Here is a 14,559-nt window from a genome sequence, read left to right as displayed (position 1 = left end):
TGAGTGTCCCACATAGCTGATCTTAATGCCAGTAGGAGAAGAAGAAGAAGTGACTTAGGATAAAGTGTTTCATGAAAGTGTTGAACAAGCAGAATCTTGATGAGATTTAAATGAAATAAATTTAAAAAGCTGCCATAGTTGGTAAATTGAGCTAACAGAATTAAGAACGTCTTATCATCCTAATTTGACATCTTTTCAGTTGTCTTGATACCAAATACTCCTATTTAAAATTGACTTCTTGCTTCTACTCGATTCCAAAACTCCCCAAGTTTGGGCGCGAGAGGACACAGGCTAGCCTTGGCGTGGGCCTCGGTCGCACACGACCAGGCTTCCCCTGCGGCGAGAGCAGGGGTGGGGGGCTCCTCTCCGCCCGCTGTTAACCAGCTCCAGGCAGAATATGACTTCCTAAACATGAGCATTTTTAGGTGAGCTGAGTACGTCATTTCTCTAAAGGACATTTCATCCCCTGCCCCCTTAGCTCAGTGTCATCTGGGCTGGCTTTTAGGGAGTCTCTCCCCAGACTGCACCCTTGGGGGGGTGATGCCGCAAGCACCAACGTACGTGAGGTACGTGAGGTCTGGAGTGTCCAGTAACCCGCGTGTCAGGAAGTTTCTTGAGGAAACAAACGGTGAATGTGGTCTTACTTTGTCTTTAGGTTGATTGTACACAGCACTATGAACTCTGTTCGGGAAACCAAGTTCGTGGCTATCCTACTCTTCTGTGGTTCCGAGACGGACAAAAGGTACGTCTTCAGGTTGTGGTGTGGAGAGCTGGCCTCTCTCTTAGTCCAAGTGGGCTGTGGCGAGATGCCCGTGTGGACTGCTGGGCACTGGTTTAAAGGCAGACATAATATTGGAACAAAAGTGTCTTTCTCTTACTTGATAAGATTTGGGTAGTTGACAAAACCCGTCAGTCATCCTGCTGTTTTGACACATTTCAGTTGGCTCAAGTGAGCACTAGAATAATCCAGAATGACCTTTGAGTGGGGTTAACGCCGGCTTCCAGTAAGGGGCTCACTTGTGCCCCGATCCGGCCCTGGCCGACGGTCTGCCGCTGGCCTGCTGGAGCGGGCTCCGGCTTCGTGACCAGATCCCTGCAGAAGACAGGTGCTGTAGCTGTCACCAAAGCAAAAATGTTTGCTTTGCTGTCTGCACCCTCGTGTGTAAATCTGAGCGTGCAGACGTGGCACGGTTCACACCCCCACCAGGGAGACACCTGAGGGAGGTCTCACATGGGCGCGCGGGCTGGGACGAGGTTTGAGTGAGAGCAGTCGGTGTACTGATTGACCGCATTTTCATGTGGCTCTTCCCTCGGACAGATTGACCAGTACAAAGGAAAGCGGGATTTGGAGTCCCTGCGGGAGTACGTGGATTCCCAGCTGCAGAGCACAGAGCCGGAGGCCCCAGAGAACGTCCAGCCTTCAGAGGCCCCGGCGCCGGCCCCTGAGCCTGTGGCCCAGGTGGGTGCCTGTTGCGGTCAGGAGGGCCAGCCATGGCCCCCGGAGGGCACTGCCCTCTCGTGCTTTGGGCCGCGCGACAATAGGGGGTCTGGCTGCGGCCGACTTTAACACGTGAAGTTTCCTTCAGCCACTTTCACACGCTAGTAAGGTCTAAACCAAGGGGCGTCTCTGAAATAGATGTGAGACCCATCCTAAGAGCATTTGGTGGCAGAAGCTCTGGGAAGCTCATCCCTTTGATTGGTAACCACTGTACTTGAGGGCGTTTGCTGGGAAAGTTGGCTGCTGTCCGGTAGCCCCCCACCCCCGCTTCTGTTTGTTTCCATCCCCTGCTGTGGTAATTGGACTTGAACCCTGGGTGAGGCCCCGGGCGATCTGCTGCAGCGAGGATGGTGCCCCAGAACCGAGAGGTAACTTGGCCTAGCGGGTTTCTTTTGTTGAGGCAGGCAGTCTGCATTCAGAGAGCAGAAGGTTCTAGACTCACGAGTGCATTTATTGAGCATGTTTCAGGCACTGTCCCTGGCCACCAGGAAACCAAAGCAAATAAGAAGGGGGCTGAGTCTGCTGGGGCAGACACAGGAGAATGCACGCAAGCGGGTCCCCAGGTGTGTGTGCCTGGCTGGTCGCAGTGGGCTGAGAGAGCTGGGGGCAGACGGGTGGGAAGTGTGGCCAAGAGCCAAAAGGGGAATTGGTGTTTGCCGGAGAGTCAAGGCTTGTCCAGTAGAGGAGGGAGCGTGAGCAGAAGCACGTGGTGTGACTCAGCCGGGCACGTTTGGGGCGGGGGCCGGCAGTCGGGTGGAGTGCGCGGGAAGAGGAGGACGAGGGGTGCCGTGCCGCAGGCCAGAGCCGAGGCGTAGGACGCGGGTCTTGGAGGACGTGGTCGGCCAGCCAAGGATTCTGACCTTCGCCCTGTACTTACTGGGAGCCAGTGGGGGCCTTTGACCGATTTGCATTTTAGATGCCTGCCTGGCGGAAAGAGATGGAAAACCAGTGTATTAGGCCAACAGGATGAGGAGACACCCCGAATGGAGGCTGTGGTCGCGGTAGAGGGGCAGAGGCAGGAAGCTTACGGAGCCCCACTCTCCTGCGCGCAGTCGGGAAGGTGGCCTCTGAGGGGAGAACGGGGGCTCCGGCAGACCTAGTGGGCGCTGGGACCAGCGGGGAGAGAAGCGCTGGGGCGAGGAGGCAGGCTGGGAGTGCAGGTTCTGGGTTGTTGACTTTCAGGGCTGTGGTGGCAGCGGGTGGGGAGGGCTGCTGGCCAGTTAAATGGGCTCCGGAGCCGACACCCGCAGGTGTGTGTCTGCAGTCCGGTGGGCGGTGGAGGCCAAGGCTGAAGCCGTGCGTGGAAAGGTCGTTCTTTAGAGAAAGTCAAAATAACGTCTTTCCAGGAAAACTGTGCTTGGTGGCCTCGCTGAGAACTGTAGGCCTGTTTATCGTTATTTCCGGAACAGGATATTCACGTTGCTCCTTCCGTTTCTATAACTACACAACATAGCAGGCCACGTTCATAGCTGGGACACCAGGAGGGCGTCGGCAAAGAAGGGGGCAGTGTGCCCTGGTACCCCAGGGCCAGCGCAGTGAGCGTGACCCCTCAGCATGTGCTTAACAGATCCTGACTTGCTGGGGCCATCGTTCCCTGAGCGCTGGTGGTTTGGAATCGGAAAAAATCGAGTCATCTACCCCATCCTGGAGTGGGAACAGTCATGGGCCTCCTCGACCCCACAGCCCGTCCCTTAGTGGGATTCTTAGGTGGGGGAACTACTTGGGCATTCGTTCGAAGGGGAAGTTCTGGTTTAAGAAGCAAACAAACGATTTTGTAGTAGCTGCGACCACATGTGTTAGGGGAGCATGTGTGTCATGGTGGCTCTGAAGGGCGTCCCAGATTGAATATAATTCTGCCCTATGGGGGTTTGCCTCACACACAGACCAGTTTCTGTTAGTTTTCCAGCACGAAGTAGGTTTTTCAGTGAGCGTGGTGTCATGTTTCTGGACATAAAGACGGATGGTGGTGCGCTGCCGCGGCCCTCGGCGGCTTTGCCTCCCCGTCGCTGCCACGCGTTCCTCGATGCCGGACTCGAGGGGAGCAGGCCTGGTACGTTTAGCCACGTGGTAAATCCTCACGGTCTTGCTCTTGGGAGACAGTCGCAAATCCGTTTTTGGAGAAACACGTGGATGTAATTCTGTGAAGGACCGTCAAGACCAGATTGCCTTAGAGCGCACGGCCCCGTGGCACCTTCCCCCGTCACCCTCCAGCCAGAGCAGAGATGAACGGTTTGCACATTCCCTCTGAACTCAAAGACAGAACGCAGCCTGGGATGGGTGGCACACACATCCTCGCCTGTGGCTGGGCGGCCGTCAGCTGGAGGTCAGCACACAGAGAAGGTCACTTTTACAGATCGCTGCACTGGGAGAGCAGGTGGCAGATAGCTGGGGAGATCGCGTGTGCTGCTGCGTGGGGGTCTCGGACTCTTCCTGTCGGTGTGGGAGGCTCCGAGCCCAGGGCTGCACAGCCCCCTGCTCCCAACCCTGGGGCCCCAGACAGCGGCAGCTGCACCTGAACCCGCTCAGGCTGGCCGAGGGCAGTGCTGGCCTGGGTCCCGCCACCTTCTCGAAGCATCTCCTGGGCTCAGGACCTGGGGAGCCTCTGATGACTCACGGGCCCTTCTTGTGTGGCTTGTGATATGTGAGTTGTGTATTTTTGTGTGACCTTGCATGACAGCATTTTAAAAAGATTACGGATTTATAATTCTGCCACCCCAAAGCATGGCCCTGCCCTGCTCTAAGTGATGCAGGTTTGCCCGGCTTTTCCCTTCCTTGCAGGGCACTGTGTTGGCACTCACGGAAAAGAACTTCGAGGACACCATTGCAGAAGGAATAACCTTCGTTAAGTTTTATGCTCCGTGGTAAGTGTCTGTTTAATTAGAAACTACTCCACCCCAGTGTGCTCGAGTCCATCACCATCTCCCCCTCATCGGCCTGCACTCTAGTCTTGGTGTTGGGCAGATGCTACGTTTACACGTGGGTTCTGTCGTAGGAAATAAGAAAAGGGGGTTGTTTGTGCCTCTGTTTCACTCGGTTGAGGTTTGGTTTGGTGGTATTCATAAACAGTTATTTATGGAGAATGAGTCAGTGTATTTTAAAGTCCAGTGTGTTTGGGGAAAACATGAACATGGAGAGTTAGGATGGCCATATAAAACTTGAATTTTGTGGTATCTGTCATTTCCCAAGTAGACTGATTTTTTTTGGTTAACTAACCACGAACATCATGATGTAGCTTTGCTTCTTAGTCTCTTGGACCTTGTCGAGAAGCTGAGCAGAGGTCTGGTGGGGCCGTTCCGTGCATTCCCCAGTTACCAGAACCTTCGAGCCTGTGGTTCTCAGGGACCAGAGCGTACAGAGGGAGGACACCCAGTTTGTGACCAGGGCTACCTGAAGTCGATGGCGGGTGCCGAGACTTACACGGCTGTCACTCTGCATGCCCTTTCTTTCCTTTGAAGCTCAGTTTTCTCAGCAGTCAAATGGGAAGAATGCCTTGTCTTCACAAACAATCCACTTACAAGAGCAGAGGCTCAAGGAGAGTGTGAGGTTCTGTTTCTAAGCAGACACAAGTAAGCTCTTCTACCGCTGGTGCCACTCAGTGTTCAGGAGAAACCACAGTGGCAGAGACAAGTCAGTGAGCACCTAACTCCCACGCTTTGTCAGTGTTTATCCTTAAAGGATAGAAACAGGTGGATGCCTGGGGGGCTCATTCAATTAATCGGCTGCCTTCAGCTCAGGTCATGATCGCAGGGTCCCGGGATCGAGCCCTGCATCGGGCTCTCTGCTCACAAGGAGCCTGCTTCTCCCTCTGCCTCCGCGTGCTCTCTTATCTCGCTGCCAAATAAATCAATAAAATCTTAAAAAAAAGGCGGGGGTTGCAGTCAATTAAGCATCTGACTTTTGCTTTCAACTCAGGTCATGATCTCAGGGTTGTGAGATCAAGTCCCATGCTGGGCTCTGTACACAGCAGGGATCTGCTTGGGATGCTCGCCCTGTCTCTGCCCCTCCCCCTGCTTGCTCTCTTTCTAAAGTAAATCTTTAAAGAAAAATAGGAACACTACTCAGTGATGTTTTTAAATCTATTATTTTCTATTTTTTAATAAAACCCTGACGCTATATGGATCAAGTAGTGGGTAGGAGGACGGGTGCTCAGGGAAGCTTTTACGTTGTCTTAAAATTTCAAGACCGTAGCGATCAATTCTAAAATGAAGCATTTTTTAAAAAATGCGTGGAGTTGGTTTTGCATCCTGTCCATCACCTTGTGCTCATGTTGTGTCTGATTCATTTGTAGGCCAGTTAGCTCTGGTCACCACTTCCTGGACAGGGTCTCAGAATCTCAACTTGTTTCCAGACCAGTTTGCTTCTACTAGGTTATCCAAAAGTCTACTTCGGACTGACTTTGAATTCCTTGTTTGGGACAGAGAAGGAGAAAACATCAGTGCACCCAGTGGGAGAATGTGATGTTTTATAAATTCCTGTGCCATTGGCGACCGCCTCCCACAGAGACAGGGCTGGGCTTGGCAGTGACTCTGGGTGAGGGAGCGGGACCCAGGACTCCACTGTGCCGGCGTCGTTCCCTTCCCAGGTGTGGGCACTGTAAGAATCTGGCCCCGACGTGGGAGGAGCTGTCCAGGAAGGAATTCCCTGGTCTGGCAGAGGTCAAGATCGCCGAGGTGGACTGCACTGCCGAGCGGAACATTTGCAGCAAGCACTCGGTGGGTACATGTGGCTGGAAGGCCTCCCCGGGGGCTGAGCGGGGCGGGGGGGGGGCACCCACAGGGAGCGGTCCTCTGGGCCCCACCCAGCGACCGTCACTGCCCCCGGCTTCTCCAGTGTTCCTCCTGTCCTCTTGAAGCTCTTGCTTTGTTCTCATCTTGAAGAGCAAAAGTGATGCTCTGTCGAAGGAGAGGCTTTCCCTTCCCATTAGCCGTCCGCCGCTCACTGGGGATTTGAGGTCTTGCCGTCCGCACGGAAGCCTGGGCAGTAATGAGCGTCCGGGCTTGGGGACAGGGTGCCACCTCCACGGCCTCTCTGGCTGGCCCAGCAGTCCGCCGACCTCAGCCTTCGTCTCAAGCCCCCGAGTGGCTTATTTTTCAGACGTAAGCCTGTGTTCTAGAATCCCTGGTCGAATAAGGGAAATGGTTGAACTTCCTCCTGAAAGGGCCGTCCCAGCAAGCGAGCCTGTGCTTGGGTCTTTCTGTTTAACTTCTGCTGCCTCCGGAGCTGATAGCACAATCTGAGCACCCAAAAGATTGCAATTTACGTTTTTACTTTTGCATTGTTTTCTGAAATCCCTGTGAGGCTCTGGCGCTTCTTACCTCATTCACTTGAGAATAGACTTAGGGGCGCCTGGGTGCTCAATGGGTCGAGCATCTGACTCTGGATTGCAGCTCAGGGCCTGATCTCAGGATCGAGCCCCACCTTGGGCTCCACATTCAGCATGGAGTCTGCTTGCAAGTGCATGTTCTCTTAATAAATAAAATATTTAGGAAAAAAAAAAAAAGAGGCTAGATGTAGCATGGACATTTACTTCTCACTAGAAGCTGCCCTTTTTCGGGTTCCTTAACGTCTCAGAAAAGAAGTTCATTGTTGCTGTTGCACTGGAAAATGCGTGTTCTCAAGGCTGTTGCTGCCAAGCAGTGCGGCCCACGGAGTGCCTGGGTGGCACCACCATTTCTTGTCAGAAATGCAGTCTTAGGCCCCGGCTGGACCTGCTGCATCAGAACGTGCCTGTTCACCGGGGCCCCAGGTGATGGCCTGTGCAAGAAAGCCCCAGAAGCTCTCCTTTTGGGGCAAGTCCTTCCTTTGACACTGATCTCGAATGTGCTTTTGGATGGGAAAGTGAGGAGCCCCAAGGCTTTGCCTCTTTGTACTTTTCAAATGGTCTGTACCTTTTAAAAATTTAACCATAGACTTTCCTGGTCGCAACTTGAGGAGTTTCTCTGGTTTTACTTAAGAAGCAATTTGTGTATGGCCTGGACCACTGGTCTTCATACTTCTGTTTTTTTGGTTTTTTTTTTTGAAGGTACGAGGCTATCCCACACTGTTGCTTTTCCGCGGAGGGCAGAAGGTCAGCGAGCACAACGGAGGCAGAGACCTCGACTCGCTGCAGCACTTTGTCCTCCGGCAGGCCAGGGACGAGCTGTAGCACCCGCTCGCCGGTTGCCCGGCCTTGCACACCCCGGCTGCTGGAGCCGAGTCATGCAGGTGTTGTGGACTCTCACGTGGTGGTTTTTCAGAGAGCTGAATGTACTAAACTTGCGGTATCTTCTTTGTGTGTGTGTGTTTTAAGCCAACACACTCTACAGATTCTCTAAGTTTCTCTAAGTAAACACATAAGTCACGATCCCTTCACTAAATATTTTCCTTGGCGGTCAGTCACCCCCTCTTCCCTTCTTTTGATGAATCTAAATGGTTTCCTTTGAGACTAAAAACAGAGTTAAGGAAAATCAAATTGCTGAGCTGTTTTTGGCTCGTGAGTGATTCTGGTGAACGCATCACCTAAAGCATTGTTTGGGACTGCCCATGAGTCCTGGAAAGGTGACCGTAGTGATACTCCTCTGATCTGAAGGTCAAAACTGACTTCTTCATAATGGGGTTGGTTGGCCAGTAGCTTGGAGCAGATCTAAAAACAGAAGAAACCCCACACCTCTGGAAGATACCTCCACATCCACCCCTGGCCTTGCTGTTTCTGTCAGTGCGCCTCTCCTCGCGAGAGGTCAGCCATCCTGAAAGCAATGGTACTTCTGACACGTGCCTGAGTAAGAGAATGCTGGTGCCATAATCTTGTGTGTGTGTGTCCATGCTTCTGTCTGTTACCCCTTGCGAGACTTCTTTAGTTAGGGCATCACAAAGATTTGACATCTCCCGCAGAAAATGTGGGCATGAAAAGTTCCACAAGGCTTGTCCTGACTATTCTGTTAACTCCTACAACAGTTCTGGTGGTTGTATCCCTGGGGCCAGAGGGCTGAGGTGAGCCTTCCCAGGCCCGGGTTTTGGGACCAGGGAGACCCACCAGCTGGAAGCAGCTTCCAAGTTAGTGTAGGGGCTTACTGTGCTCTGTCTGCCTCGGAAGAGGTCAGCTCTGTGTGTGTCACTTGTGGGACTCAGGTGGCCTCAAGGCCAAAGACTGAGGTAGGCAGGGCTGGGTCAGGGCTGACCCGGGCTATGGTACTGTCCACGCGGGCACGCTCGTAAGCCATGCCGTCCTGGTTGTTGAGCACTTTTACTGTCACACTTGAAAATAAGCACCCGTCAGACTAGGCTCCCTTAAGATATGTACCTGAATGTTCCTTGCCATCAGGTTACTTCTCGTCATAATCCCTCTGTCTCCAACACTCTTCGCCCCACTACCCATGCTCAGGGTGGGCGCGGTCTGTGGACACGCGGTCACTGGTGGTGGGAATCTGAGAAACAAGACCACTTCTGCTGTCTGCGGCAGAAGACAACAGAGCAGGATCTCGGCCAGCCTCTGCCTTAAAGGAAATCTTTATTAATTATGTATGGTTCACAGATGTTCTTTTAAAAACCCCAACTTTCTAGAGAAGCACAATCCTCATGAGTGGCTTCAGCTTTGCATCATGAGTCTTGTATTAAAAGAAAATCCAAGTGGTACAATTTGTTTACACTATGATACTTTCTAAATAAACTCTTTTTTTTTTAAAAAAAAAAGTCTGGTCTTTCCTTAAATGTTACAGCAAAACAGATATAAAATAGACAATAAATTATACTTTATATTTACAAAAAAGCTGTAAGTGCAAACAGTTTTAGATCATAAATGTATTATTTAATCAGTTTAGTATGAAATTGGCTTCCTAGTACATGATTGTGAAAAAGACACTTCAAAAATACTCTACGATTTCATCTGAGTCTTCCTTTCTACAAGAGAAAACTGGGATTCGGGTTCCTAACGGCATGCCCATCCAGACCCTCTCCTGGTGGCCCGGGGCATGGCGGGGGAGGGTCCTTCCCCATTTTGTTTCCTTTGTTGGGTCTAACCCTGCCACCTGCATGCTGTCGAGGAAAAGGTAAAGAACCACTTGACTGAAATAGGTGAATTATTAGAGCTGACGTTCCTGGAGTTCATGTGCTTTTCCAAGAGCTATCCCGCGAGAGAAGGGGCGCAGCACTGGTTGCCTGCAGCACCCGGCTGACCTGCCCCCTGCGGCCTCACCCCAACACCCACTCGCTCTACTGTAGGCGCTAGCAAGGAGAACAGCTGATGGGGGGGGGGGGTGCGGTGTGGAAAGGACATGGTTGGTTTGACCAAAGTAAGTGTATTTTCCCATCGACAGAACTCCAGTGCAAACACTGAGGGCTGGGGCAGAGAGAAAAGGCACTTCACACAGCCCCGGGGATGGCCCGGGCTGCTGACCCTGCGCGAGACTGCCCCGCGGAGGCCGGCTGTGAAGAGGGGCGCTCCCCCCAATTCCAGTTATCTATCCAGACCTACCTCGGACGCTACACAGCGGGCCGATAACTTTAGCCAAGAATACTCTTACTCCTTTAAGATGATTTTCCCTATTGACTCACTAACACCACAAATAGCTTGATCTAAAGCTAAAACTAATTCTGGTGGGCTCTTCTGTTTTTTTGGCCGGGGGGGGGGGGGGAAACCCTTCCATATTATGTTTCTAAAAAGTTCCCAGACTTCATACTAAGACATCCAAACCCCGCTTCCTGCAGACCAGCATCTACCCACGTTATGTACTGCGTGAGCCAATTCTCCACAAGGCCCTTGAAAATCTTGGGCACTAAGGCACCGGCCAGCCTGGGGCAGCTTCAAAGCCTTGCCTCCCCCTTCGCCGTGCTCCTGCATGTTTTTCTTTTTTTAAGGCAGCTGTCACCTGGGAACCCAAGTCAGTCTCTGTGTCCCCAGCCGCTGGTTTGGAGTCAGTGGCACCCACAAGCTCTGACAACCATATTCCTGTATTTTTTCAAGATGACATTGGAGTTGTCGTCAAAGTACAGAACCGAGATGGCGTTCAGCTTGGTTGGCGCGCAGCATGGTTTGGGGACATAGTCGGGATTCATAAGGTGAACCTGTGGCGAGACAGAAGGGGAAAGGCACCGTCAGAAGCCATGCCTGGTCTCGGCTTGCTGCTGCCTCTAACATGAGAGGGGTCCCTGGGCACTCACCAGCGTCTGCACAATCGCGTGGTTCGTCGCGTTCATGTGCGCGTTGAGCGGGAAGGAGCATTCTCCGTCACAGTAGTTGGCGGCGTAGCCCTTGGGTGCGATGATCCAGTCCTTAGGTGAAAGCAAAAGGATACCACATGTGATCAGCACACATTCCTTAGGTCACCCGTGCTCTCAGGAACCCGGTAGAAGGTCCTCCTCACATAGGACAGTTGGACAGACAGACCCGGGGAGGCCAAGTGCACGTTCCAGTGGCAAAAGCTAGCATGTGAGCCTAGTTCATCTGGCTCCAGAGCGCTCTCCCCCTTCCCAGGCCCACAAAGCCTGTGGCTGCTACCCACCAGCTAGGCCTGGAAGCACACCCAAAAGAGCCTCGAGTACGCCCTGTCATCATAGCGCCATCTGCATACAGAAACTCGATTTCCTATTACTTGTCACCTAGCATTCGCTTCTTATGAACTCGTGGAGGCTCTCAGGCGTGGGCTAACCATTTGTGCTCTTCTAGATGATTCGGGTGAGTCCATTGATAGCCATTGGATAACTGTTAGATCAGTTTTTCCAACCCTTTCTCAAAACACAAACGCCAAAGCGCCTCATGGATTTTGGAAGAATGGGGGCAGAGCACTGGGAACTGTGGGACTGATGTGGAGGTACACGGAACTTGGGAACCTGGCTCCCTGGAAAGGTGTCGGGGTGTGGGGGTTTACACAAGTAGGCTGACCCTTCCTCTGCCCTCCTCCAGAAGCCCAGGCATTCAGAAGAGCTCCCAAGTTCCTTCACGTGGGAATCATCTCAGTCCTAAAGCTCAAGTTCTTCAAGGACAGCCACTGCCATAAAGATGGGAAAGGACCTTAATCCCTTTGTGGTCCAGAGAACTCACCTGCCATCCCAGGTCTTGGAAGCTCACATAAAGCTCATGCTTCCTGCAGGCCGTTTTCAACTCACTGCTGTTGTACTCTGTCAGAGGAGATAAGATGCACCCATTAACTCATTCATTCTTTCATTTAAATACGGGTGTGGGAAGCTTTGCCCTGGGCCAGGCACTGTAGGAGGCCAATGAGGGCCGTGAACAAGACCTTAGAGCAACACAAACAGGGGCCCCAAACAGCTCCATCAGGTTCCCTGTGGCTCCCAGATTCTCACTCATGCCCTCTTGTTCACTCTGGGGTGAGTGCTGGGCAGACTGGCACACAAGGTCATTATCAACTTCAAAGGACTCTTGACCAATAGATGGGCAGTGTGAGCCCCTGCTGAATGCAGGGCCTGTGGAGAGGGCACAGCAAGAGGTCCTACAACACCCCTTGGGCCCTTACTTGGAAGACACTGTATTCACAGTACAGGACAACCACACCAGGCAGGATTCCCTATAATTCACACAGGGCGGGGGTTGTGAGGATAGTTGGGTCAGAAAAGCATCCCGAAGGAAGGGTAACAGAGGGCGCCTAACCAAGAGGGAGTCAGAGACAGAGGGAGACAGGGCAGCAGGGGTTGCTCTCTCTCTGGCATCGGTCTCCAGGCTCACTTCCAGGGTTGAGCCCTCTGACCTGCACCAAAGCAGACTCCTAGGCCAGTGGTGTCCTATGAGAGACTGTTCTAGCACGTATGATGCAGGTGCTGCTAAGCTGCCCCGGCCTAGAGGACGGGACGGCCCACGTTCACTGAGGCCAGCTGGAGCAGCTCTTCTGTGAGGTGTCCTCCGCTAAGCACCATGGGAAATAGGAAAATAAGTGACGTGAGGCTTGCATCCTCCAAGAAATTGGAGAGACGAAGGGCTGGTGTGGACACACATGGACACAACTAACTCATATAGACAACAGTGTGGGCGCCGTGGGCAAGTGTTATGGAGAAGTCCCACTGGGAGTCCAGGGAAGGTTCAGTTAAGGGTGGAAGCCAGAGGAGAAGTGAATGGTTCTGGTGGAAGGAACTTAAGGATATGTGCAGAAGAGCCAATCAGAGGAGGTAAAGCTGTGGAAATGAATGGCCTAGAACACCAACTAAAATGATGATGTAAGCCTGCAAAGAAAGGGTTTGAGCCAGAGAGAGACATGTTCAGAACCATGATTCCCAAGGATCAACTGGTAGTGATGTTTCAGAGATGAAAAGGAAGCTTCCAGAGAAAGGTTCTTAATCTGCAATGGACTTTGATAGATACAAGAGCCTGAGGTCCCATGCATGCCTCCTCTGCCCTTCTTAATCATAGGAGCCAACAAACTACCTAATTGTTTAAAGCCTATTGGCACTAGGTTTCCTGTTACTTGTACCCCTGGGCCTCTTGGCACTGAAATAATATAAGACACGAAGATCTCATGAGTGAGGCAAGAGACAAACAGTACTGACTCAGCTTGGTCACCTGCCCCGGGAGGAGAGACAGGTTACCTTTCTGAGGTGGCTTGATCATCCCAAATTTATTCATTCTCCCTTCTTGCCTCCTTCAGCTTGCAGAACAACCCAAGCTATCATTCCAAGTACCCAGAAGACATGATTGCCAAGCCACACTGGAGAGAAATTTTCACAATGGAGGGCACCAAAGACTCTCAGTAAAACACTAACACAAAAACCACCCGTGAAGCACCACCCCACAAAGCAAGACGAAAACCTCCTGCTGAAAATAATCCCCCAAGAAAACATCAAGCACACAAAGCAACTATCCCAAAAGTTAGAGTATAAGAAAAAACACAGGGACCACAGGCAAGAGTAGTCTCCCAAGTGGGATTACGAAAAAGAATACGTAAAATAATGGAAGAGATAAAATAGGAAACAGAAACCCTACAACAAGGACATATGGAGGGGGAAAAAAAAAAACATGATAAAAGAACAGGTGGACATGAAAGGGAATGAAATGGAACTTTATAAAGTTCTACTGAAGGTAAAAATTGATGGATGGGTTAAACATCAGATTAGATATAAATGAGGAGAGGATTAAAGAGCGGAACAACGAATTTGAAGAAACGTCCCCAACTAAAGCTCAGAGTGCAGAGGCTCAAGGGCACAACCCCCTCAGAATGAAAAGGGCAGTGAATTTCTGAAGAGAATATTGGGGGAGTAACAACTGAACATTGGGATGTGTGGGAATTTTCTAGAAGAAGAGCAAACATCTTTATATTGGAAAGGCACACTGAATCCTAAGCAGAATAAATCCAGCCACACATGGTGAAAATGTAGTACATTAAATGTGGAGGAATTCTTTTTTTTTTTTAAAGATTTTATTTATATATTTGACAGACAGAAATCACAAGTAGGCAGAGAAGCAGGCAGAGAGAGGAGGAAGCAGGCTCCCTGCTGAGCAGAGAGCCCAATATGGGGCTCGATCCCAGGACCGTGGGATCATGACCTGAGCCGAAGGTAGAGGCTTTAACCCACTGAGCCACCCACGCGCCCCAGATGCAGAGGAATTCTTAAACACTATCAGAAGATAAGAAAATTTGCCACAAAGGAACACAAGGCAGATGGGCAGTAAACTTCTTTGCAACAAAAATCTATAACATATGATGTTTAATACCATAAGAATGATGCCATCAACCCAAAATTCCATACCCGGCTATGGTGGATATGTTTTTGTGTGGGCTACCCAGCTTCCAAGAACACCTCTCACGTGGAGAAATTCCTAGACAGGTGGGAATCGAGGCCCCATCTCCCATCAGAGGGCTCTTGCCTTTGTCCTCTGGCCACTGAGTATGGGCTCTTGACTTGATTAAAGCCGTGTAGATGCCCCCACCTTTGAGGGAGTGACCCCAAGGGGAAAGCGAGAATGGGTGGCATGGTGGCAAGTGTCCCGGGTGATGGCATCCAAACCACATTTTCCTTGTGACCAGGTCGGAGCTGGATCACTCGATTCCCTGTTTGGTTCTCCAGTCTTCTTGTTGGTTGGATGGGTTCCTGATATGCTAATTTTTCATTTTAATTCAAGTCTGCTTCTCTTCTACATA

General features: G+C 51.4%; 2 protein-coding genes across 3 annotated transcripts in view; one reads left to right on the top strand and one right to left on the bottom strand.

Moving 5' to 3' along the window:
• TXNDC5 (thioredoxin domain containing 5) overlaps positions 1 to 14,559 on the top strand; it is a 33,313-nt gene that overhangs the window by 17,534 nt on the left and 1,220 nt on the right. Inside the window, exons 6-10 of one of the 2 annotated variants that reach the window (XM_059399407.1) lie at positions 656 to 742; positions 1,319 to 1,459; positions 4,277 to 4,359; positions 6,081 to 6,210; positions 7,521 to 7,841. In XM_059399407.1, coding sequence (XP_059255390.1) covers positions 656 to 742; positions 1,319 to 1,459; positions 4,277 to 4,359; positions 6,081 to 6,210; positions 7,521 to 7,643 — 564 coding nt within the window. In that variant the 3' untranslated portion in view covers positions 7,644 to 7,841. Of the gene's footprint in view, positions 1 to 655; positions 743 to 1,318; positions 1,460 to 4,276; positions 4,360 to 6,080; positions 6,211 to 7,520; positions 7,842 to 14,559 lie in introns of those variants that run through there. The other variant, XM_059399406.1, reaches the window with a different exon arrangement.
• The window catches only part of BMP6 (bone morphogenetic protein 6), a 149,081-nt gene continuing 143,489 nt past the window's right edge, over positions 8,968 to 14,559 (bottom strand). Inside the window, exons 5-7 of the mRNA XM_059399404.1 lie at positions 11,514 to 11,590; positions 10,634 to 10,744; positions 8,968 to 10,537 (exon numbers count right to left, since the gene is read on the bottom strand). Of these exons, the coding sequence (XP_059255387.1) occupies positions 10,388 to 10,537; positions 10,634 to 10,744; positions 11,514 to 11,590 (338 nt within the window). The 3' untranslated portion in view covers positions 8,968 to 10,387. The remainder of the gene's footprint in view (positions 10,538 to 10,633; positions 10,745 to 11,513; positions 11,591 to 14,559) is intronic.

This window comes from Mustela nigripes, chromosome 5, assembly GCF_022355385.1.
Source record: "Mustela nigripes isolate SB6536 chromosome 5, MUSNIG.SB6536, whole genome shotgun sequence".
Classification (NCBI taxonomy): domain Eukaryota; kingdom Metazoa; phylum Chordata; class Mammalia; order Carnivora; family Mustelidae; genus Mustela; species Mustela nigripes.
The sequence above is the reverse complement of the archived record's forward strand: the minus strand, read 5'-3'. Positions and strand labels throughout refer to the sequence as shown.